This window comes from Corylus avellana, chromosome 6 (genome assembly GCF_965113065.1).
Source record: "Corylus avellana chromosome 6, dhCorAvel1.hap1.2, whole genome shotgun sequence".
NCBI lineage: Eukaryota > Viridiplantae > Streptophyta > Magnoliopsida > Fagales > Betulaceae > Corylus > Corylus avellana.
The window spans coordinates 28,780,976-28,805,873 of record NC_142495.1 but is presented as its reverse complement, the minus strand read 5'-3'; the positions used below and the strand labels follow the sequence as shown (position 1 = coordinate 28,805,873).

The 24,898-nt window shown below is 35.9% G+C and overlaps 5 protein-coding genes across 5 annotated transcripts; 3 read left to right on the top strand and 2 right to left on the bottom strand.

The window, feature by feature from the left end:
* The first annotated feature begins 1,867 nt into the window (after window positions 1–1,867).
* LOC148585161 (7-deoxyloganetic acid glucosyltransferase-like) lies at window positions 1,868–4,138 on the top strand. The gene is made up of 2 exons (XM_088517830.1): window positions 1,868–2,387; window positions 3,087–4,138. Exons 1-2 carry the CDS (start codon window positions 1,868–1,870, stop codon window positions 4,031–4,033), a joined length of 1,467 nt encoding a protein of 488 aa, XP_088373956.1. The 3' UTR covers window positions 4,034–4,138.
* A 3,692-nt stretch (window positions 4,139–7,830) lies between these two features.
* Window positions 7,831–9,867, top strand: LOC132187396 (7-deoxyloganetic acid glucosyl transferase-like). Its single transcript, XM_088517425.1, has 2 exons — window positions 7,831–8,654; window positions 8,902–9,867. The coding sequence occupies exons 1-2, from the start codon at window positions 8,138–8,140 to the stop codon at window positions 9,846–9,848; spliced, it is 1,464 nt and encodes a 487-aa protein (XP_088373551.1). The 5' UTR covers window positions 7,831–8,137; the 3' UTR covers window positions 9,849–9,867.
* A 4,836-nt stretch (window positions 9,868–14,703) lies between these two features.
* LOC132187395 (7-deoxyloganetic acid glucosyl transferase-like) lies at window positions 14,704–16,826 on the top strand. Its single transcript, XM_059601691.2, has 2 exons — window positions 14,704–15,242; window positions 15,710–16,826. Exons 1-2 carry the CDS (start codon window positions 14,726–14,728, stop codon window positions 16,654–16,656), a joined length of 1,464 nt encoding a protein of 487 aa, XP_059457674.2. The 5' UTR covers window positions 14,704–14,725; the 3' UTR covers window positions 16,657–16,826.
* Window positions 16,827–17,166: 340 nt separating this feature from the next.
* Window positions 17,167–18,195, bottom strand: LOC148585160 (uncharacterized). The gene is made up of 2 exons (XM_088517720.1): window positions 17,849–18,195; window positions 17,167–17,671 (listed from the first exon to the last, which is right to left on the bottom strand). Exons 1-2 carry the CDS (start codon window positions 18,193–18,195, stop codon window positions 17,167–17,169), a joined length of 852 nt encoding a protein of 283 aa, XP_088373846.1.
* Window positions 18,196–21,468: 3,273 nt separating this feature from the next.
* LOC132187209 (UDP-glycosyltransferase 76B1) lies at window positions 21,469–23,095 on the bottom strand. The gene is made up of 2 exons (XM_059601444.2): window positions 22,456–23,095; window positions 21,469–22,383 (listed from the first exon to the last, which is right to left on the bottom strand). Exons 1-2 carry the CDS (start codon window positions 22,964–22,966, stop codon window positions 21,506–21,508), a joined length of 1,389 nt encoding a protein of 462 aa, XP_059457427.2. The 5' UTR covers window positions 22,967–23,095; the 3' UTR covers window positions 21,469–21,505.
* Window positions 23,096–24,898: the final 1,803 nt, after the last annotated feature.

Below are 24,898 nucleotides of genomic sequence, written 5' to 3'. Positions count from 1 at the left end.
TCAAGCTTGGCTCGTTTAAATTTTACTCGAGCTCAAGGGCGAGCCAAAAAAATCGAGCTCGAGTTAATAATAAGTCGAGCCGAGAGCTGGCTCTTATATTTAATGTTTTTATTTTTAAAAAAAAATTTAACTTCAAGTACTCTTAAACAGCTTAAGAAGTTAGTTTGCATATGAGTATTTACTTAGCCTGGCTAGTCGAGTATGGAGCCTGAGTCAATACAGCAAGGCATTTGGTTTCAAAGACAGAGGATATGCATCCTTTTATAGATAAGCAAACTTGGAAATTGATGTTTTCTTAACAATGTGGGACAAGTTAACAGGTTGCATTCAGACTGCATTGAGACAATGCCCCCTACAAAAAAATATTTTTTTAACGTATCTCTCTCAATCCCTCTCACCAGTCACAACGGATCTTCCACCTGAACTCTCATTTCCCACTCTCTCACTCTCACTCACCAGACATGCAGTGATAGTGTTTGGGTCTGTTTGATTCATCAATAGTTTATGCCTTTCGCAATCTCCCTCAATAGTTTCTGCTTGATTCTTCTTCCTTTCGTTTGGATCTGCTCTAATTGAATCAAGGTCTTTTTAATGATTGCTCTCTCTCTCTTTCATCACGAAGGGTCTAGAATTTTTCATTCTCTAACACTTAAATATAAATGCAATTTTAAGGTTTTAATAATTATGAGATTTATAATTAATTATCTATTACTTAGTTTATATATATATATATATATACACACACACACTCGAGCTTATACGAGCTGTTCACGAGCTTAGCCGAGTCGAGCCGAGCTTACTTCGTTTAATATTCGAGCCAGGATTTGTGTTCATGAAGTGCTTCATTTAATATTCGAGTCGAGCACGAGCCGAGCCCGAGCTTGCTCGTGAGACGCTTCACTCACTTAACAGCCCTAGGAAGGACAAAGAATGTGTGAGACCTAGCTACAGCAGTTTACATACTCCTTAATTTCTACAAACTTACATACTATATATCGAGTAATATTAAAAACAGGACTAAAATTTTTCTTGTGTGATTTTAAAATTACAATTGAATTCAACTTTCTTTTTCTTTTTTCTTTTTTTCCAACATAGTAAAGTATTTGTTGTACATGAATTAAATTCAAGATATCCAAAGAAGCAAAAATAGCATAAAATAAATCAATCATAAAAGACACCAAAATTAATTGAGTAGTGATTCGACTGATGGAATACAAAAGAGTTTTTTTTTTTTTTTTTTTTAAAAAAAAACAACAACCTCAAAGTTTAAAATCTCAGTATATTCAAATTTCACCCTCACCTGCCAAAAAAATAAAAAAAGAGAAAAGAAACAAAGAAACGTGCCTTTCAGCACAATAAAATTAAAAAACACCAGCGAGATAACACAAACTCTCTTTGTTATTGTGTTAGGATTCGGCTTACATGCTATAGTTAAATTAACGGTCAAGATTAAATTTTTAAAATTTTATTTTTATTTTTTTTTCTTGTTAAATTTTTTTTTAAAATAATTTAACTTTAAGATTCAATCTTTATTTTTAATTAAACTACGTCTGATATTTTAAAATACCAGTTTATAAGTCGGACCCATATTGCCCAAAGGCTGAACAGATTCTCTAAATGTGCATAGTCGGCCAAAACTTCTCCTAAATTGAGAAGTAAAAGGACAAAACAAAACCTAGTGGATGGGCCGATGCTGACTTGACTTGACCAATCAAAACCATACACTGACAGTACTTTTTAAGGAGCATTATGCATCATTCATTAAAAAATCAGACCAATAAATATAAAATAAATAAATAAAAATCAGACCAATACAAAAGAAAAAAAAAAAAAAAAAAAAAAAATCAGACCTCTTAGATCAGTCAACATGGAAGCTGAAGGGCCAAAAGCTTCTCCTCATGTTCTGATATTTCCAGCTCCGGCACAAGGACATGTCAACTCCATGCTCAAGCTAGCCGAGCTTCTTGCCTTTGCCGGCGTCCATGTGACCTTCGTCAACAGTGAGTACAATCACGATCGCCTTGTCCGTTACACCAATATCCTAGCTCGTTTCGCATGCTTTCCTGGATTCCAATTCAAGACCATCCCTGACGGCCTTCCACCGGAGCACCCACGATCCGGTTCCCGCGTCATGGATTTGGTCGACAGCTTAAAATCGGTCACTAAGCCACTCTTTAGAGAGATGCTCTTCTCGGGTCAGTTTAATTCAGTCAGTAGTAGGAGCTCCGTGAGTTGCATCATAGCGGATGGGATCTTGAGCTTTACCATTGACGTCGGCGACGAACTTGGCATTCCCGTCATTCATTTCCGTACCATCAGTGCTTGCTGCTTCTGGGCTTACTTTTCTATTCCATTTGTAATTGAGGCGGGTGAGCTTCCCATTCAAGGTACTTTCGAATTTCTGGCATCCTCCATTGCTCAGTACTTTTTTGCTTTCTACCAAACCTAAATTTGATACCTACTACCAATTGAAAAAAGCGAAAAAGATACAGTGCCCTAAATGGAAATTCATCATTGAGAAATTCATCATCTTCCGTTGTTTTTCCATCATTTTCAGTATTCACATGCACATGTCATGGACGGCCAGAAATATTCTACGGTGGTGCTTGGGGTGTTTTTGGCATTTTTTTTTATGGTAGTCCCAACACAACACTAATTGACTTTTTTATTCCCTAAATTTGTGCAACTTGTCTGCTTTTATGTTACAAAAAAAAATATATATATGATAACAATTTTTTGAACATAGCAAGAATCTTATCATATTGAAAATATTAGCCAATTTAAGACAATTATTGGGAGCTTAATTTTGTGGGTATGTTGAACATTCGATTCGGTTAGGCCAGGAGAAGTGTGTACAACCCAATTTTTCTTTCTAAAAGTAGGTTTATAAATAATATATCACTATTTTATGAGAATTTGAAAAATGTGTTACCAACTAATAGAATTGTGACACATTATTTGAGAACCAATTTTTAAAACAAAAATTTAAAATGTGTAACATTTCTTTTCGTATAGTTATTAAGCAACCAAACATTGAAACATGGAGTGAAATCTAAGTGGGTCTATATATATATATATCACTCTAGGAAATGAAGATATGGATCGCGTTATAAGCAGTGTACCGGGCATGGAAACTTTTCTCCGGTGCCGAGATCTACCTAGTTTTTGCCGAGTCAGCAACCCGGCAGAGCCGAATTATCTCCAACTCTTTGTGGAGGAGACCAGACAATCCCCTAGAGCACGTGCACTCATTCTCAACACGTTTGAAGAACTAGAAGGACCTATGCTCTCCCATATACGCACTCACTGTCCCCAAATCTATACCATTGGACCCCTCCATGCACTCCTCAAACTCAAACTTGGATCCAAAACGACCGCGTTGCACTCTCAGTCTTCCAACAGCCTCTTCCAAGTGGACAGAAGCTGCATGACGTGGCTTGACGCTCAACCTTTGAAGTCTGTAATCTACGTGAGCTATGGAAGCATTACTACAATGACAAAGGACGTGCTTATGGAGTTTTGGCACGGTTTGGTCAATAGCAAGAAGCGATTCTTGTGGGTCATACGGCCAGGCTTAGTGGACGGAAATGATGCCGATCGTCAGACTCCGGCAGAGCTGGTGGAGGGGACAAAGGAGAGGGGGTACATGGTGGGTTGGGCCCCACAAGAGGAGGTCTTGGCCCACCCGGCCATTGGTGGGTTTCTGACTCACAGTGGTTGGAACTCAACCATAGAGAGCATAGCGGCTGGGATACCCATGATTTGTTGGCCTTATTTAGCCGATCAGCAAGTGAATAGTCGGTTTGTGAGTAAGGTTTGGAAGCTTGGGATGGACATGAAGGATGTCTGTGATAGGGTTATCGTGGAAAAGATGGTGAATGATCTGATGGTTGAGAAGAGGGAGGAGTTTCTGAAATCATCGGTGGAGATGTCTAGGTTGGCAAGAGAAAGTGTGAGCGAAGGTGGGTCCTCTTACAGTAATTTGGACCGTTTGATCGACGATATAAGATTGATGAACGTGGGTGCAAAATGATGATTTTTCTTTTGTTGATTTGTTCTGAAAACGGAAGATATTGATCTTTAGACCTTATGTTATAATATTAATAAATTTGTAATTTATAATTTTCTATAAACTCAACTTTTGGGGTTAATTGATGATTTAATAATAGTAGAAGTCTGAATTCGAGTCCCAAGAGGTAGCTCAATTAGCTGGGACCATGTCTCATAAAGTGGAAGTCACTAATTTGAATCATCTTCTCCCTCTTATGCGGACATGTAAAAAAAAAAAAAAAAGTCTGAATTCAAAATAGTTTTACAATTTATCTTTATTTTTACTTAAATATTTTAAGTGGTAGACTTTACTTATTAAGCGATAGTTTAAATTCACATGTAAAAAGTATACAATTATAATTAAATGAATAAATTTAGTGTTTTTTATAAATTTAAATTCTTAGGATACTCGGTAATTTACCCACATCCATATATACATATTTTCTCGTGCAGGCAATTGACAAGCATAGTTAGGTGCATTGATATGGCTCAATTTTTTCGGCAGTGGTTTTTTCCTTTAGCTTTAAGTTTGGCAAGCATACATGATTGTTTGTATTTTTCATTAATTAGAATATGTGACCGAAGTAATGTTTGAAATGACAATTCATAATTAATAAAAATAATTAAATAAAAAAATATAACTTGTCACGAATATAATTTTAATCATTTCATCGATTATCAAATGTCACGTTAATTTGTTTGGAGATTATAAAATCTATAGTAGTTCGATTATTATCCTTTTTAACATATTGATCGAGATCTGAAAAATGCTCGACTAATATGACACATTAATGTATTAGGAGGGTCCCAATTATGGGTGTGTAGATTAATCGGTATAATTATTTTTTTATTGGTTAATCAAGTAATTGATAAGAAATTTTTTTACTCAGTATAATTATTATTTTATCGGTTAACCGATTAGAAATTTTTTTTTGGTAGAACATATGTATGGTGAACTCTTATTGTATTAAATAATTGGCCCATTTTTTTATTAAAAGAAAAAATTGTTCAATAAGCTACTTTAGCCCAAAACATTCAATTTTTAGCCCAATGAAAAAAAACTCACCGTTAATTGAACCGTTATTAACCGATTAACTATTTTAACCGAAATTTTTGGAATAATTTCTTATCGAAATGTTATCGGTTAATTAACTAACCGAATTAACTCATAATTTTAGTTAAGTATCAAAAATAGGTTTATCAGTACCATTATAATTATAATCGATACCCACCCCTAATCCCCGTCAACGGGTGAGTAATTCTAGAAAGCTTACTTGTGTCATACTAAGAATGATGTGGCTATTAAACTCACCCTTTAATCAAAATCCAATAATGATCAATCACAACCTCAATGGTGATTTTAATAGCCATATCATTCTTAGTAGAATACAAGTAGGCTTCTTAGAATTACTCATAACCAGTCCCTTTAAACTTTACAGCGTGAAATCACGAGTAATTTTTTGTATCCTACTTGTGTCATACTAAGAATAATGTGATAACTAAAATTATTATTAAGCTTGTAATTGATCATTATTGAATTTTGATCAAAAAGTGATTTTAATAATCATATCATTCTTAATAAAATACAAATAAATCTTTTATAATTAGTCGAAAAACCACGGATCTGTACATCGAACAAAGTTGTGACACTGCGTGAAACCAACCAATAAAGATGGAAGTTCCGTTTGTTGCAATTTTTTTGGAGGGTCCCGACCATCAATGACCGGTCCCTTTATGGCTTTATGAATGATGGCTAACCTGACGCATAAAGACTGGTTCGTTGGATACTTGGATGTTTTAATTCACCCAGACAATACACTTACAATTTTCCTGGTTTTTTTTTTAAACAAACAATTTTCCTGTCTGCTTGTAGGGATCTTCTGCAATTATAGAAGAGCCTTTATAGGTCCACCTATTTAAATAAGTGCTCACATGCTTGGTAGATAAATGTTGCCAACCATATAATTGTAGAAGATATTTATCCCGTGTGATACACGGACAAATTCTTGAAAATGATTCAACTACCCCTCTAACCTATTTGGAGCTGTCCAACGACTTACTATATTTTTTTTCTTTATATATATATATAATATTTTTTTAGCATGGGTATATGTATAATATTTTTTTAGCATGGGTATATGTTGTATTACTATTATTGCTATGTGCCATTCCGTGGGTTTTGGATCAAAATTTTACTAAAATTTAAATACAATATTTTTATTCCACAATTATCTTATAAGGCAACCCTAATTAAACTGATTTTTTTTTTTTTTTTTTTTTTTTAACAATGACAGCATGTCCAGCAATATTAGGTATTTTACCTAGTAAAAAAGTACAATTATTTACTTTAACTATTTTTTTTTATTACATACTCTAACATATTCTCTATTTAATTATCTATTTGCTTTAAAATATTATTTCTCATTTTTTTTTAATTATATTATTGCCAACACTTAATTTAAGGCAAAAACAAATACATATATAAAAATCATTCGTAAAAACAAAAATAAACACATATGAGGAACATTCTTCTCACATGCATGTACTAATTCTTAAAATTAATAACATAAATAAATTTTTTTCATCCAACTACAATTTATTTGTTTCCATCTGTATGTTTCTATGCAATAATTTTTTGTTTGCATTAAATTTTTTTATCAAACTGCAATCGATTTGTTTCCATGAAATAATTTTTTTTGCATTCAATTTTTTCATTCAATTGTGTGAAGAAATTTTGTGAGCGAGAGAGATAAATTTTGTGTGAAAAAATTTTGTGTTTGAGAGAGAGACGTATCAGATGTGAAGAAGTGTTTAGAATAAATAAAAGATGTTGGATGAAAAGAGGTGAAATGAAGAAATAATAAACAAAATAAAAATAAACAATATTTTATTCATTTAGTGTGCTACAATGAATAGCTCTAAATTGCTATTCATTGTAGCAATGTAGCTATTCTAGCTAATGGCAAGCTACTCTGTTAAAGCTAAAAAAATAACAATAATAGTTAAATATAGCTAATATTGATCTTTTAGCTAAGCTGCTAAAGATGCTCTAAGGATTAATTAAAACTATCACATCGTCAACATTGTGAGATATTTATGTGATAAAAATATAATACTCAAATTTTAAATTGAAGTTTGAGGTGAGGAGTTATTAATTTGTCATTTATGCTAATTAATACATGGAGTTTAAGTCGCTTTTTAAACCCTATAATATGAAGCCTATCGTACAATTTAGATTGGTTTTACTTAAAAAAAATAATGAAACTAATTTAGCAAATTAAATTTCGAGCTCATGATACAGTTTGGTTTTGGGCGTGACAACCTATTCAACAAATAAAAATCCTTAATTTCTTAATTGATAATATGTACGAAATGAAGTAGAATCAGATATACTTCTATTCCAAATGAACTATTTTAAAGTACAGCACAAAGATACCAATCAATTTTAATGTAGCTATGTACGCTATATATTAAGTAGAGGAATGTTAAGGATACTGACGTGGCATCAGCCAAGTTGCAGGAGAAAGAAAAAAATATCAAAATAAAAGAAGTTTCTATCTTCAAGCTCAATTGGTTGGACCATACTTAATAAAGTGAAGGTCACTACTTTAAAATTCTATTTTCTTTTACATAGACATGGACATGTAAAAAAAAAAAAAAAGAGCTCAATCAGTTAGACCATACTTAATAAAGTGAAGATCACTAGTTTGAATTCTATCTTCTTCTTATATAGATATGGACGTGTAAAAAAATTAAAAATGAAAAAAAAAAAAAAAAAAAAAAAAAAAGCTTCTCTCTCCTTCGGCTCACATTCCCCTAACCACAAGAATGCCTTTCCCTCTCCCGCTCTCCCTCCCTCGCTCACCCTCCACCGGCGAACTCCGTGCAAGGGTTCCAGCCACCGGCGAAAAATAAACGGGTTTTGCTCTCGCTCCTATCTCTCTCACTCCGGCGCAAAAAATCTCTGGCCACCAGCCAAGGCTCTCTCTCTCCATGCGTGAATCTGGAAGCGTCTTTGGCCTCCAGCACGTACACACAGAGCCTGGAGCTGCTTTCTAGCGAAAAAGCTGACCTTTTAGATCTCAACATGGAGGAAGGGCCAAAAGCTCCTCCGCATGTTCTAATCTTTCCCCTTCCAGCACAGGGACATGTCAACTCCATGCTCAAGCTAGCCGAGCTTCTTTCCCTTGCCAGCATCCATGTCACCTTCCTCAACAGCGAGTACAATCACGATCGCCTCCTCCGTTACACCAACGTCCTAACTCGTTTCGCATGCTTTCCTGGATTCCAATTCAAGACCATCCCTGACGGCCTCCCAGCCGAGCACCCACGATCCGGTTCCTCCGTCATGGATTTGTTCGATAGCTTAAATTCGGTCACCAAGCCACTCTTTAGAGAGATGCTCTTCTCGGGTCAGTTTAATTCAGTCGGTAGTAGGAGCTCCGTGAGTTGCATCATCTCGGATGGGATCTTGAGCTTTACCATTGACGTCGGCGACGAAATTGGCATTCCCGTCATTCATTTCCGTACCATCAGTGCTTGCTCCTTCTGGGCTTACTTTTCTATTCCATATGTAATTGAGGCGGGTGAGCTTCCCATTAGAGGTATCTACTTATTCATTTTAGTATAGTAATTCCATCATTTTCCAGTAATATTCTCACATGACATGGATGTCACTTATTTATACAAAAATGATTTGGGGCCATAATAATTTTTGGACATCTTGAAAATATTGAGAGCTTTTGTGGGTTGTTACATTCGTTTAGTTTCTCGATCAGCAACCAAACATGGAGTGAAATCTCAAATCTGTAGCTACTAAGTGGGTCTATATATGTTAATTAATCACTCTAGGAAATGAAGATATGGATCGCCTTATAAGCAGTGTGCCAGGCATGGAAACTTTTCTCCGGTGCCGAGATCTACCCAGTTTCTGCCGAGTCAGCAACCTGGCAGACCCGGATCTCCAACTCGTTATGAACAAGACCAGACAGTCCACTAGAGCCCGTGCACTCATTCTCAACACGTTTGAAGAACTAGAAGGACTTGTACTCTCCCATATACGCACTCACTGTCCACAAATCTATACCCTTGGACCCCTCCATTTACTCTTGAAACTCAAACTTGGATACAAAACGACCACGTTGCACTCTCAGCCATCGAATAGCCTCTTCGAAGTGGACAAAAGCTGCATGACGTGGCTTGACGCTCAACCATTGAAGTCTGTAATCTACGTCAGCTTTGGAAGCATTGCAAAAATGACAAAGGAGGAGCTGATGGAGTTTTGGTATGGTTTGGTTAATAGCAAAAAGCGGTTCTTGTGGGCCATACGGCCGGACATGGTGGACGGAAAAGATGGGGACGGTCAGACTCCGGCAGAGCTGGTGGAGGGGACGAAGGAGAGGGGGTACATGGTGGGTTGGGCCCCACAAGACGAGGTCCTGGCCCATCCGGCCGTTGGTGGGTTTTTCACCCACAGTGGGTGGAACTCAACCTTGGAGAGTATAGTGGCTGGGGTGCCCATGATTTGCTGGCCTTACTTTGCGGATCAGCAAGTGAATAGCAGGTTTGTGAGTGAGATTTGGAAGCTTGGGATGGACATGAAGGATGTCTGCGATAGAGTTACTGTGGAAAAGATGGTGAATGATCTGATGGTTGAGAAGGAGGAGGAGTTTCTGAAATTAACGGTTGAGATGTCTAGGTTGGCAAGAGAAAGTGTGAGCGAAGGTGGGTCCTCTTACAGTAATTTGGACCGTTTGATCGAGGATATAAGGCTGATGAACGTGGGTGCAAAATGCTAATTTTTCCTTTTTTTATTTTTTTTTTATATATATATATTTTTTTGTAGTTGGAAAGGTTTTTTTTTTTTTTTTTTTTTTAATCATGGAAGACATGGATCTTTTTAGACCTATGTTATAATATAATTAAATTTGTAATTTATAATTTTTATAAACTCAAGTTTTAAAGATAATTGATGATTTAAGGTCAAAGTAGAAATTGACCGTCATATTTGAATTATTATCAAGCGCTTTCTTGTTTATAGAATTTTGAGACGTGTTTATTAATCTTTGTTGATTATTTTCCTTCATGTCCAAATAAGAAATTTTTAGATTGTGAGAAATATGATAAAAACTTATGTTGGTGACAATGAAATCGGTTATCCTCATGAAGTGCTTGCTAATGATTTTAGCCATCCTCAACTCCCACTTTATTACCAACCATCACTTACCCTTTCCAACTTGATAATAAGAAAATGACCTATAATATACATGTCTCTCACAAAATCTTAAAAAAATAAAATAAAATAAAAATAAATAAATAAATTAGTTTAAGGTGGAAAGTGGAGACTTGGTCGGGATACACATACTTTATTTTCTCTTTCTCTCTTTTTTTCTTTTTTTTTTTTTTTTAAAGCGAAGTTTATTGCAGCCAAGCAATAGAGGCACGCTGTTGGGAAAAAAAAAAAAAAAACAAACAAAATAAAACAAAAAAGAAAAAAGAAAAAAGAAAAAGCATTGAGAGTGAATATAAGATTAGTTACTTGCTCAAGATTCTAAAAGCTGCCTAATTATTTGAATCAGCAACCAGAGATGAAAATTTAGAATGAAGAAAAAATAGCCTTAATAGCGCAAGAGAAGATATGGAAAGAGAAGGAGGACAAATAAAAATGTGTGAGACCTAGCAGTTTACATACTTCTTTCTACAAACTCACGTGTTTAAAGGAGGACTAAAAATTTTCTTGTGTCTTCTAAGTTTGTTGATATAAAATAATTTTAGTATCCCAATATAAAGCAGAAAAATAGCAAAAAAAGAAAATAATAATTAGTCATATAAGATACTAAAATTTAAGTGATTCAACTTAATAAGTTTATATTTACGGCCAGAGACAATCAAGAAAAAATTTACTAAGAAAAATCAAAATATAAAAGAGTAGTACAAACAAAATCACTCAAATCAAAAAGCTTCGATTCAATACCCTAGCTCATAAAGACAAAAAAAAAAAAAAAAAAAAAAAAAACAAAGAACTAAAGTACAAAAAAAAGAAAATTATCTCTTAATTCTCTAACAGCGTGATCTCTTACATTTTTCTCTATTTTTGTCTCACGTACGGAGCTACTAGCCTACTACCCAGCTCACTTTTTCTCCCCTGCCTTTTACAATATATATATATATATATATATATATATATATATATATAAAGGCTTCATGGTGAAGGAAGCAACTACTTCTTCATGAAGTAAAACAAAAGAGACAAAACAGCAACACATAGCAGCCAATAAATGGGCCCACGTAAGACTTGATAAAACAAAAGAGACAAAACTGCAACACATAGCAGCCAATAAATGGGCCCACGTAAGACTTGATAAGATCAAGTCACTTTCCAACAAATACGATATTCTTTTAAAATTATAATTGAATTTCCTACCACAAAAAAGTAGAAAATAAATCATGAAGTGGTTTGACTAATGAAAAATATAAAAGAGTAGAAAGCTCAAAATTCCGATATATTCAAATTAAATAAAACAATATAATATATATATATATATATATATATATATAATTTTCTTTTTATACTTTTTTAGCATGGGGATATGTTGTATTACTATTATTGCTATGTGGCATTCCGTGGATTTTGGATCAAAATTTTATTAAAATCTAGACACTATATTTTTATTCACAATTACCATACGAGGCCAACTAACCTTTTTTTTTAAAAAAAAAAAATTAATTTAAGAATTAGTTGAGATTCTTATGTTGTCAGCATTGTGAAATAAAAATATAATACTCAAATTTTAATTTGAAGTGATCAGGAGTTATTAATTTGTCATTTATGCTAATTAATAGCAGGATTGGAACCTATGGAGCTTATCGTGACTCTGTACAGGCTCATGACTCATGAGACAAGTTTGGTTTAATTAGGGCGTGACACCATATTCAACAAATAAAAATCCTTAATTTCTTAATTGGTAATCTGTTCGGAATGAAGTGGAATCAGATACTTCTATTTCGAATGAACAATTTTGATCAAAGTAGAGCTCAGTGATACCAATCAATTTTATTAATAAAAATAATTATGACTAGAAGGAAGATATGTAATTAATCAAGCTCTCTAGGGCTTGATGTGAAGAACCCCCTTGCCTCAGAGAATGATCCACCTTTTCCATCAAATGCATAATCCTCTGTCTCATCTCCTCTCCTTCAGTCTCCACCATTAGCTTTCTAATTGCCTTATATCTCCCCTCTCTCCATCCTATTCTCCAAATGCACCCCAATTTTCCAAACATGGCTCACGTATTTTGCATTCACCTTTTGGTCCCCGAAACAAGGCAAACAGATCATGGGAACCCCTTCGCATATACTCTCCAATGTCGAATCAAGTGCAACCCAGCTCGCGAAATCACCTGGCATTGGGTGCATGTTGAGGACCTTGACGGCGTTTGAGTCATGGGGGTTGAGACTTGAGGGGCTCATGGACCAGACCCACCATGCCCCGAGTAGTATTGGATTCCCACTATGTTGGTGATCATAAAGCCAACCATGTAGGACGTCTCAGCAGGAGATTGGGGTTGTGAGGGGGGTGAAAGTTCGTTTGGGTCGGTGAGGGGGTGTAGTTGGGGTTATGCTGTCGTTTTGAATGCAAACAAATCGGTTGGGTGCGGAAGCTCTGTTTTTTTATAGGGTTAAATAGTTCAGACTCTCCTGGAGTTTCACAATTTTATTTTTTCTTTCTTAGGGTTTCATTTTTATCACAAGAAGTCCCTGTAGTTTTGATAATAGACCAAGTTAGTCCTCCATCAGTTGACTTAATGAAATTCTACGTAAACCAATCAAATATTGACACGTGACACCTGCTTAATTTTTTAAAAAAAAGTATTTTCTAAAAAAAAAAAAAAAAAGATTGTGTGTGGCTCGGCCACCCTTTGGCCATTTGGGGGTGGCTCGGCCACCCCCTTTGGCCATGGGGTGGCCTGGCCACCCCCATCTGGCCAAATGGGGGTGGCCGAAACCACCTCCAATGGGTACTGAGGGTGGTTTCGGCCACCCCCTTGGGCTCCAAAGGGGTGGCTGAGCCACCGCTTTGGTTCCTGGGGGTAATGGCCACCCCCAACTTTTTTCTTTTTTTTTTTTAGTTTTTTTTTTTTTTAGAAAATACTTTTTTTTAAAAAAAAAAAATAAAAAAATTAAGTAGGTTCCATATGTCAACATTTAATTGGTCTATGTGAAATTTCGTTAAGTCAACTAACGGTCAACTGATGGAGGATTAACTTGGTCTATTATCAAAACCATAGAGACCTTGTAACATCCCAGATTTTTAAAGTCTTATTTTAGAGATATTTATTTGATGATATATTATTCATATTAGGTAATGATATTTATTCTTGAGGAATTGATTAGATCATATGAATATTATATGAATGAATATTGATTTGAGGTTATTATATTATGATGTTGATTTTATATGAGAGATTATATCTTGATTATTTTATTGGGAGATTTAAGAGATTTGATAATTGATGATTGATTAATATAATTGAGAGTATGACTGTAATAATTGGTGATTGATTTAATGAGATTTTATCAGTTGAGGAAATCGTGGGATTATTAATGGAAATTAGGTATTGGAGATCTTATTGGTTTATTTTAATGAATTTGAGTGATTGGCCTAAACCACTGTCACACCAACTTTCCCTAGCACCACTAAGTATTCTTTCAATTTTATTATTTCTCTTACTTTCCCACTATACCGACAATGCTTTTTCCTTCTTTGTTTCTTTACTTATTTGTTCTCATCCCTTTGAACCAAAGCAAACGAGAGAGGTAGACTTGAGAGAATGAGAGTTTGGGTGAGAGAGAGAAAAAGAGCTAGTGAATAGGAAATTTCTGGATAAGGATCAATTGCAGCCGAATGAGTTTCAACAAATAATTACTTTTAATGATCCATTCCTACAATTAGAGTAAGTATTCTTACTTACTGAGTATGATATTGATATCCAGTAATACAGATTTTTGTAGTTTTATAACTTGTTTGTCATTTTGATATATATGATTCAACAATGATTTATATTGTCGGAAATCAATTGACTCACTACTTCACAGTTTTTGTAGTGCTTACAGGAATGAAAAATCAAGGTAATTATGCAATTGTGATTAGAGATTCATATTGAGATATACAAAGATTCCAAGTTGGTTAAGTTTTGTCTAAAGTTTAGACTATCGAATAGATTTGTATAAATGCCTTGTACGATATAGCTTTGGGTATTTTTGTATAAAGAAAAGTATTTTAACGGTATTGTTTTGTATTCAAAATTTCAGTTTTTCTGCTATATGAAATTATTTTAGTGTAGCATTCGAATATATTTAGAAGATAAAAGAAGATAAATATCGGGATGTTATAGACCTCCTCTAATAAAAATGAAACACCAGAAAAAAAAAAAAAAAAAATTGTGAAACCCTAAGGATTAATTTAGTATTTAACCTTTTTTTTATAATGCACTAACTAATCTTTTTTTTATTTTTTAAAGAAAAAGGTACATCTCATATTTATAAAAAAAAAATAATAATAAAATTAAAAATTAAAAAAAAAATTAAAAAAATTAAAAAAATTGCCTTTAAAGCAACTAGGCTATATATTAATGAAGGAGCCTTTAGCGAGAAAGCAGACCATTTAGATCTCAACATGGAGGAAGGCCCAAAATCTCCTCCGCATGTCCTAATCTTTCCCCTTCCAGCACAGGGACCTGTCAACTCCATGCTCAAGCTAGCCGAGCTTCTTTCCCTTGCCGGCATCCATGTTACCTTCCTCAACACAGATCACAACCACGATCGCCTCCTCCGTTACACCAACGTCCTAGAGCGTTTCGCACGTTTTCCTGGATTCCAATTCAAGACCATCCCTGACGGCCTTCCCGCCGACAACCCACGAACCGGCGACCACTTCATGGAGTTGTTTGATACCTTAAATTCGGTAACTATGCCTATCTTTAGAAAGATGCTGTTTTCGGGTCAATTAAATTCAAATAGTGGTAGACTGCCAGTGAGTTGCATCATAGCGGATGGGATCTTTAGCTTTCCTATTGATGTCGGCGACGAACTTGGCATTCCCGTCATTCATTTCCGTACCATCAGTGCTTGCTCCTTCTGGGCTTTCTTTCGTATCCTAGATATAATTGAGGCCGGCGAGCTTCCCATTAGAGGTATCTGCTCTTTCCCACATTATCATTTTCCAGTATTCTCACATGGATGTCACTTATATATACAAAAATGATTAGGGGCCATAGTAATTTTTGGACATAGCAAGAATTAATGTTATCATCTTGAAAATATTAGCAAATTTAAAACAAATATAGTGAGCTTTTGTGGGTTGTACATTCGTTTGGATTTGGCTTACATGCTATTATGTATGTTGTAGTTTAATCAACGGTCAAGATTGATTTTTTTAAAAAATCTCTTTATTTTCTTTTTCCTATTAAATGCTTTTAAAAGTAAGTCAACTTTAAGATTCAATCTTAACCATTGATTAAACTACAACATACATGCTGCATGTTATCTTAATAACAACATGTAAGCCAAATCTCATTCGTTTAGTTTCTCAACAACCAAACATGGAGTGAAATCTGTAACAATACTAAGTGGGTCTATAAATGTTAATTAATCACTCTAGGAAATGAAGATATGGACCGCCTCATAAGCAGTGTGCCAGGAATGGAAACTTTTCTCCGGTGCCGAGATCTACCCAGTTTCTGCCGAGTCAGCAACCTGGCAGACCCGAATCTCCAACTCGTTATGAACAAGACCAGACAATCCCCTAGAGCCAGTGCACTCATTCTCAACACTTTTGAAGAACTAGAAGGACCTGTACTCTCCCATATACGCACTCACTGTCCCCAAATCTACACCATTGGGCCCCTCCATGAACTCCTCAAACTGAAACTTGGATCCGAAACGACCACGTTGCACTCTCATTCTTCCACCAGCCTCTTCGAAGTGGACAGAAGCTGCATGACGTGGCTCGACGCTCAACCTTTAAAGTCTGTAATCTACGTCAGCTTCGGAAGCATTACTACAATGACAAAGGACGCGCTCATGGAGTTTTGGCATGGTTTGGTCAATAGCAAGAAGCGGTTCTTGTGGGCCATACGGCCCGACTTAGTGGACGGAAAAGGTGGCGATGGTCATACTCCGGCGGAGCTGGTGGAGGGGACGAAGGAGAGGGGGTACATGGTGGGTTGGGCCCCACAAGAGGAGGTGCTGGCCCACCCATCCGTTGGTGGGTTTTTCACCCACAGTGGGTGGAACTCGACCTTGGAGAGTATAGCGGCTGGGGTGCCCATGATTTGCTGGCCTTACTTTGCGGGTCAGCAAGTGAATAGCAGGTTTGTGAGTGAGGTTTGGAAGCTTGGGATGGACATGAAGGATGTCTGTGATAGAATTATTGTGGAAAAGATGGTGAATGATCTGATGTTTGAGAAGAGGGAGGAGTTTCTGAAATCATCTGTGGAGATGTCTAGGTTGGCAACAGAAAGTGTGAGCGAAGGTGGGTCCTCTTACAGTAATTTGGACCGTTTGATCGAGGATATAAGATTGATGGACGTGGGTGCAAAATTCTGATTTTTCTTTTGTTGACTTGTTCTGAACATGGAAGACATGGATCTTTAGACCACCTATGTTATAATATTAATAAATTTATAATTTATAATTTTCTATAAACTCAAATTTTGGGGTTAATGGATGATTTAATAATAGTAAATGTCTGAATTCGAGTCCCATTAGCTGGGACCATGTCTCATAAAACGGAGGTCATTAGTTCGAATCCTTCTCATCCTCTTGTGCAAACATGTAAAAAAAAAAAAGTTTGAATTCGAAATAGTTTTACAATTTATCCTTATTTTTACTTAAATATTTTAAGTGGTAGACTTTACTTATTAATCGATAGTTTAAATTCACATGTAAAAAGTATACAATTATAATTAAATGAATAGATTTATTGTTTTTTATAAATTTAAATTCTTAGGATACTCGGTAATTTACCCACATCCATATATACATATTTTCTCGTGCAGGCAATTGACCAGCATAGTTTTTTTTTTTTTTTTTTTTGATAAGAATTGATATCCTTTATTAATGCATAATAAGTGCTTCCTCTAGGACAATGTCCTGCATACATAATGGAAAATTCGCACGCCATATCTGTTCTACACCTACTGACAGTGCCAATTTGGCTAAAGTGTGGGCTGCCACATTAGCCCCCCTTCTAACATGTGTCACCTGCCATGTGTGGAAATTGTTGAGCATCATCTTCACATCATTCAACATTTGTCCGTTCCTCCCCCAATAGTTATCCGGTTGCTGTATAGCCTCCACCACCTCTTTGGCATCACCCTCAAGCTCCAAATGAGTTAACCCCAGTTCGGATCCCAGGACCACCGCATGCCATGCAGCTACCGTTTCTGCTGTGAGGGGATCGGAAATGAATTTCCTGGTGGAGCATTGCATAGCTAGGACACGCCCCTCATGGTCCCTTGCTATTATGCCAACTCCCATTCTTTCGGCACTGATATCCAAAGCAGCGTCCCAGTTTAATTTGACAAAACCAAGACAGGGCACCTTCCACCGCTCTGCACTCCTGTTACAATTGATCTCAGGAATGGGTGATATATTTTTCTGTCATTGAGCTGCTTGATCATATAGTTCGATTTGGGAGCGTGCTGCACTGAGTATATCTCGAGGGGAAACAAACTCGCCCTTGAATACTACACTGTTGCGCCGGAACCAAATATGTCGGGCTACACACATCATCAACCTGAGCTCACTGTCAGACAATCTCTCTATAAGCATTTGGAAGATATTCGAGAACTCATCAACAACACTAGAGCACTTCTGTAACTTCGGGGTGCACTCCAGCCATACGTCTTTGGCTGCCGGGCAGCTCCAAAGGCTATGACCCATTGTTTCGTTCTCCAATTGGCAAATGGGACACAGAGCCTCAGTAGTGATTCCTCGTTTTAGCAGATTCTCTTTGGTGGGCAATATATTATTACAGGCCTTCCAGGTAAACAGTTGCACCACACGTGGGCACTTCATCTTCCATATTGTCTGCCACATCCTCTTCCTTATTCCTTCAGTGGAGCATCCCCCTTGCTCTGCCATTATGAGCTCCTGTGCGAGGTGATACGCACTACGTACCGTAAAAATACCCTTCTTCGTACCCGCCCAAACAAGTTGGTCCTTTTGACGTCGGGGACTGACAACCATACTGCATATGCGCTTAGCGTCATCCTCTGTAAATATTTCCCTGATCAACTCAAAATTCCACCACTGTGTGGATTCATCTATAAGGGCTCTCACCTTGGCATTTTCACTCAAAATTCGCACAGGGGTTTGGATTAGGCCCGAGCTGGTAGAATCAATCCATTTGTCGCCCCATATGCGTATCGTGCTTCCATCCCCAACACGCCAAAGCTTACCAGCATAGTTAGGTGCATTGATATGGCTCAATTTTTTCGGCAGTGGTTTTTTCCTTTAGCTTAAAGTTTGGCAAGCATACATGATTGTTTGTATTTTTCATTAATTAGAATATGTGACCGAAGTAATGTTTGAAATGACAATTCATAATTAATAAAAATAATTAAATAAAAAAATATAACTTGTCACGAATATAATTTTAATCGTTTCATCTATTATCATATGTCACATTAATTTGTTTGGAGATTATAAAATCTACTGTAGTTCAATTATTATCTTTTTAACATATTGATCGAGATCTGAAAAACACTCAGCTAATATGACAGATTAATGAATTAGGAGGGTCCCGATTAGGAGTGTGCAGATTAATCGGTATAATTATTTTTATATCAGTTAATCAATTAACTTATAAGAAATTTTCTTACTAGGTATAATTATTTTTTTATCGATTAACCGATTAACCAATAAGAATTTTTTTTTGGGTAAAACATATGTATGGTAGACTCTTATTGTGTTAATTAATTGGCTCATTAAAAAAAAAGTTCAATAAGCTATTTTAGCCCAAAAAAGCAATTTGAACCCCAAAACAATCAATTTTTATTCAAATTAAAAAAACTCACGGTTAACTAAACTGTTATTAACCGATTAACTGTTTTAATCGAAATTTTCAGAATAATTTTTTATCAAAATATTATCGGTTAATTAACTAACTGAATTAACCAATAATTTTAGTTAATTATCAAAAATAAATTTACCGATACCGTTATAATCGATAATCACCCCTAGTCATCATCGTCAATGACTGGTCCCTTTGAATTTTATAGCCAGAAACCACCGATACACATCGATCAAAGTTGTGGCACTGCGTGAAACCAACCATTAAAGTTGGAAGTTCCATTTGTTGCAATTTGTTTTTGGGTCCCGACCATCAATGACTGGTCCCTTTATGGCTTTATGAATGTTGTAGGGATTTTCTGCAATTATAGAAGAGCCTTTATAGGTCCACCTATTCAAATAATTGCTCACATGCTTGGTCGATAAATGTTGCCAAGCATATAATTGTAGACATGACTGGTCCCTCTATGGTTTTATGAATGTTGTAGGGTTTTTCTGCAATTATAGAAGAGCCTTTATAGGTCCACCTATTCAAATAATTGCTCACATGCTTGGTCCGAGCATACAAATTATACAATTGTAGACGATCTTTAACCCATGTGATACACGTACAAATTCTTGAAAATGATTCAGCGTCCTCTAACCTATTTGGAGCTGTCCAACAATTTACTATAATAGTTTTTTTTTTTTTTTTTTTTTTTTTTTTTTTTAACAATGACTTATCTAAGAATTGATTGAAACTATTACATCGTCAACATTATAAAATATTTATAAGATAAAAATATAATTATCAAATTTTAAATTGAAGTTTGAGGTGATGAGTTATTAATTAATTTATTTGTCATTTATGCTAATTAATACATGGAGTTTAAGTCGCTTTTTAAACCCTATAATATCACTACAAAAATGGTGATAATTTTTTACCAGGAGTTTTTGATGTATGGTTTTTGATGTTTATCAATGGTCAAAAGGGTGGGTGTCAAAAATCCCAGATTTTTGACATGTCTACAGTGACACGTCAAAAACTTTTGACGTGTCGGGAGTAACACGTCAAAAAAAATATTTTTGACGTGGTAGTGTTGCCACGTCAAAAACATTTTTGATGTGGCAAAACTGACACGTCAAAAAATTTTGACGTGGCATTTTTAGCACGTCAAAAACTTTGTTGACGTGCTAGAAATGCCACGTCAAAAACATTTTTGACGTGGCAAAATTTTAATTAAAAATTAAAATTTTAATTAAAAAATTTTGGCCCTTTTTTTTTAATTAAAAAATTTATTAATTTTTCAATTAAAATAATATATATATATATACACGCTGGTCAGCTCCCCCCCCCCCCCCCCCCCCAACCCATTTTCGTTACCCCCCAGCTCTCTCCCTCTGTTCTTTTCTCCATTTTCTTACTCTCTCTCTTCTTTCTTCTTTTCTCTTTTCTCCATTTTCATTACTCCCCCCCCCCCCCCCCCGCTCTCTCCCTCTCTTCTTTTCTCCATTTTCTTACTCTCTCTCTTTCTTCTTCTCTTTTCTCCATTTTCGTTACCCCCCCCCCCCCCCCCACCCAGCTCTCTCCCTCTCTTCTTTTCTCAATTTTCTTACTCTCTCTCTTCTTTCCTTCATTTTCAAAAACTCAAAACCAAAAAATTCAAAAATAAAAAAATCAACCTGAAAAATCAAAAACCCAAACCAAATAATTAGAACTAGATTGATATATGCATGATAATATTATGTTCAAATTAATATTAATGAAATTGTTGAATTAGATGCATGCATGTGATAATTATATTAATTGGCATACAATATATAAAATGAGCATGCATATATACAACAAACACACACACACACACACACATATATGTATATATATACATGTGATATTAATTGGCATGCATGTGATATATATATACGTACGTATACATATATACCAAGTAATTTATACTAATTAATATGATAAACTTAATTTTCCTATCCAATCAAATTTAATTTTTTATGCCAATTAAAATTAATTATTTTTAATACATATTTTTGATATCAATTATTACCAAATTATTTACAACTAAACAATTTTTTTTTTTTTGACGTGTTGGTTAAACACATCAAAAACTTTTGACGTGTTAAAATACAACACGTCAACAATATTTTTTTTTACGTGGCAAACATAAGTTACTGTTTGCCACGTCAAAAAACATCTATTTTTTTTTTGTAGTGTATGAAGTTTGGTTTAGGGCCTGACACCATATTCAACAAATAAAAATCCTTAATTTTTTAATTGATAATCTGTACGGAATGAAGTAGAATCAGATACTTCTATTTCGAATGAACAATTTTGATCAAAGTAGAGCTCAGTGATACCAATCAATTTTATTAATAAAAATAATTATGACTAGAAGGAAGATATGTAATTAATCAAGCTCTCTAGGGCTTGATGTGAAGAACCCCCTTGCCTCAGAGAAAGATCCACCTTTTCCTTCAAATGCATAATCCTCTGTCTCATCTCCTCTCCTTCAGTCTCCACGAATAGCTTTTTAATTCCCTTATCTATCTCCACTCGCTCCATCCTATTCTCCAAATGCACCCCAATTTTCCAAACATGACTCACGTATCTTGCATTCACCTTTTGGTCACCGAAACAAGGAGAACAAATCATGGGAAGCCCTTCGCAAATACTCTCCAATGTCGAATTCCATCCATTGTGAGTCCAAAATCCTCCGGTGGCAGGGTGAGCCAGCACTTCCTGCTGTGGAGCCCATTTGACAATGTGGCCCCTCTCACCGACCATCTCTAGGAACCCATCTGGCAATGTTTCGAGCCATTCTGAGCCTCGGGCTAACCCTGGTCGGATCACCCACAAGAAGTGCTGGTTGCTGTTGGCTAGCCCCCAAGCTATCTCCTTAAACTCTGTTTCATTGAATTTCGCAAGGCTCCCAAAGCTCACGTAGAGTACGGATTTTGGTGCTCGTGTGTTTAGCCAGGAAAGGCAACTTTGGTCTTGTGTTAGTAAGCTACTTGACGAGGCTGGAAAGTAGCTGTGAAATGGGCCTATTGTAAACAATGGGATGGGAAAATCCTGGCCGAGTTTGATCATTTCTGATTGCTCAAGCTCTTCAACTGAATTCCAAATAAGCCCCGAGGAGCCCTTGATTTCTTTTACCATACTGGATATTAGTCCATAAAAATCCTCCGGATTGCGCGTGTCAATCACCGCAATGTCTTTGACTTTAAGCGGAGGAAGATTTGGTACAGCTTCTTCTAATCGAGACTCTTTTAAGAATTAGAGACAAAGAAAAATCAGCCATGTTTTGAAGAAGAGAAAAGAAATATATATATATATACCTTGTATGGGGAGGTAACCCTGTTCCCGAAGAAATGAAAGGCCGGCGAAAACAAGAAATGAAGAGACGTTACTGGTGCGTAGAACGATCCTTGGGAGGTTAAAGGTGTCGGCAACAGCTTGGGTGAAGTGCCAGACAGCGTCGGTAATTATGCAAGCAATGGGTTGGTCCTCCTGGGGAGAATCGGACAACAACTTAGCCAGGCAATCGCGGAAGGGCGAGACGCAGTTGACGTTAAGAAGTGTGAGGAAGGCTAAGATATCATCGGTGGAGGCTTCACTTTCCGACAGGCCGTCGGGGATTGAATGGAAGGTGAAGTTGGAGTGGTTGGAAGAGATTGGGGAATTGAAGTGAGTGTGAAGAATGGTTATGGAAAAGCCTTTGGAGTAGAGGAGGTTTGCAAGCTGAAGCATGGGGTTTATGTGGCCTTGAAGAGGCAGTGGGAAAAGAACAACTCCACGGCCCTTCCTTCTCCTTCGTTGAACAGCAACGTTGGCTCTTGGGTTCTCCATGGGGCTTCTTTTTTCTGCGCTTTGAACCTCTAAAACTCCCCACTTCAATGTCTACATTCTTTTTCTCTTTCTTTATATGCTAGCAGCTCACTCTTTTCCAACCCAAATTCACTTGAACATATGGGCACCTTCAATTTGCAAAGGTGACGTAATCGCTTATGCACTCATCAAACTTCACAGTGAGCCGCCCGCTCGTTTGGCAGCTAGCACAAGATCCCATCAAGGCATCAACAAAGTGGATCCGGATCGGGAAATTGGAGTCAATTTTGGACATTCAATATTATCCGATGGCTCGGAGCATATCACGTGTCTCATTAAAATTTAAATAATAAAATAATGTTTAACTTAAAAAAAAACAAAAAATTAAAATTAAAAAAAATTAAAATTAAAATAAACTAATAAAAAGTATGGTGTGGTCGGCCATCCCAAATGAGCCATTAGGGTGGCCGAAGCCATCTCATAGTCTCAGGGAGTGGTTCGTCCACCTCTTAGGCCAAACCCAAAAAAAGTGAAATTTATAGGTTTAGCCCCAGGTGGTGGCCCGGTCATCCCTCGGGCCAAACTCATAAATTTTATTTTTTTAGGTTTGGCCTAAGGGTGGTTGGACCACCTCCATCATTGGGAGTGGCTGGCTCATAAGTGGTGATCCGCCATCACATATTTTTTATTAGTTTATTTTTATTTTTTATTATTTTTATTTTTTTAAAAAATTAAATAACATTTTATTATTTAGATTTTAGTGGAACACTTGGCATGCTTGAGCCATTAGATAAGATTGAATGGCCAGGGATCCGGATCGCAACAAAGTATACCCCCTTCCCATCCAAATCTTCTTGAAACCTATTTGGCAATGGTTCGAGCCATTCTTAGCCACGATTTTAACCATGTTCCAATGGCCCGCAAGAAGGGCTGCTTACTGTTGGCTAGGCCGGAACCCCAACCACTTGGGAAAATGGGCCTATTGGAAAGAATGGGATGGGGGTAAAAGGCCCTGGTAATTTCTTTAGATTTGACTTAAGTGTTGTAAAATAATTATAGAAGATTTTTTTTGTTGTCGTTATTAGCTGTCCAAACTTCGGTCTAAATTTTATTATGAAAAAGAGGAAAAGAGAGTAAAACTAATTCTGGACTGTAAAAAAACTACAAAAATCTCAAGTAATTATTTTTACAGTTCCTAGCCAAATTCGGTTTCCTTAACCATTAGAGACAGTAGTTGATAAGCCTGACGTGGTCGGGGTACGTACTCGAAAGTCCAATCGAGCTATATAGCATGTAGACAAACATGATAAAGATGTTTCAGATTCACGTGGGAAACCATGTGATCTTGAAGACCCAAATTGGAAGTTCCAAAGCATATTGGACAAATCAATTATAATCTTCATGTCGTATATCACTATATCTTATCTCTTTTCTATAAAAGGGAGACTAAGCTTTGTAGTTTGTACACCCCCCACCCACACACACACACATATATATATATATATATATATATATGGGGCAAGACTGGGAAATATATTAGTTGGGATAAGATTGAAGTGGTGCAAAAGTATAAAGTTTTCTTTAAATTGAATTGAAAAAATAAAATATTATAGTATAGTCTATTAAATTGAGAATGTCTCTTTAGTATATAATTCTCACATATTTTTTTAATCAGATTAATAAAATATGTGACATTCGTCTTTGGAGCATGTGGTTCTCACATACATTTTTTAAATGCATATAAGAATCACATATTCTAAGAACATATGTCAATTTAATTACTAGAGTAGAACAATTTATCTGTCTAACACGCCTTTTGCAGTGCTATATTTACATTTCACTATTCTTGTAAGCTTTATAATTGTACAAATCTAAAATAAAAAAACATTATATAGAGGGAATAAAGATGTCTTTCCTTGTCAAAAGTTTACAATTCTATCATGCATATTGAGA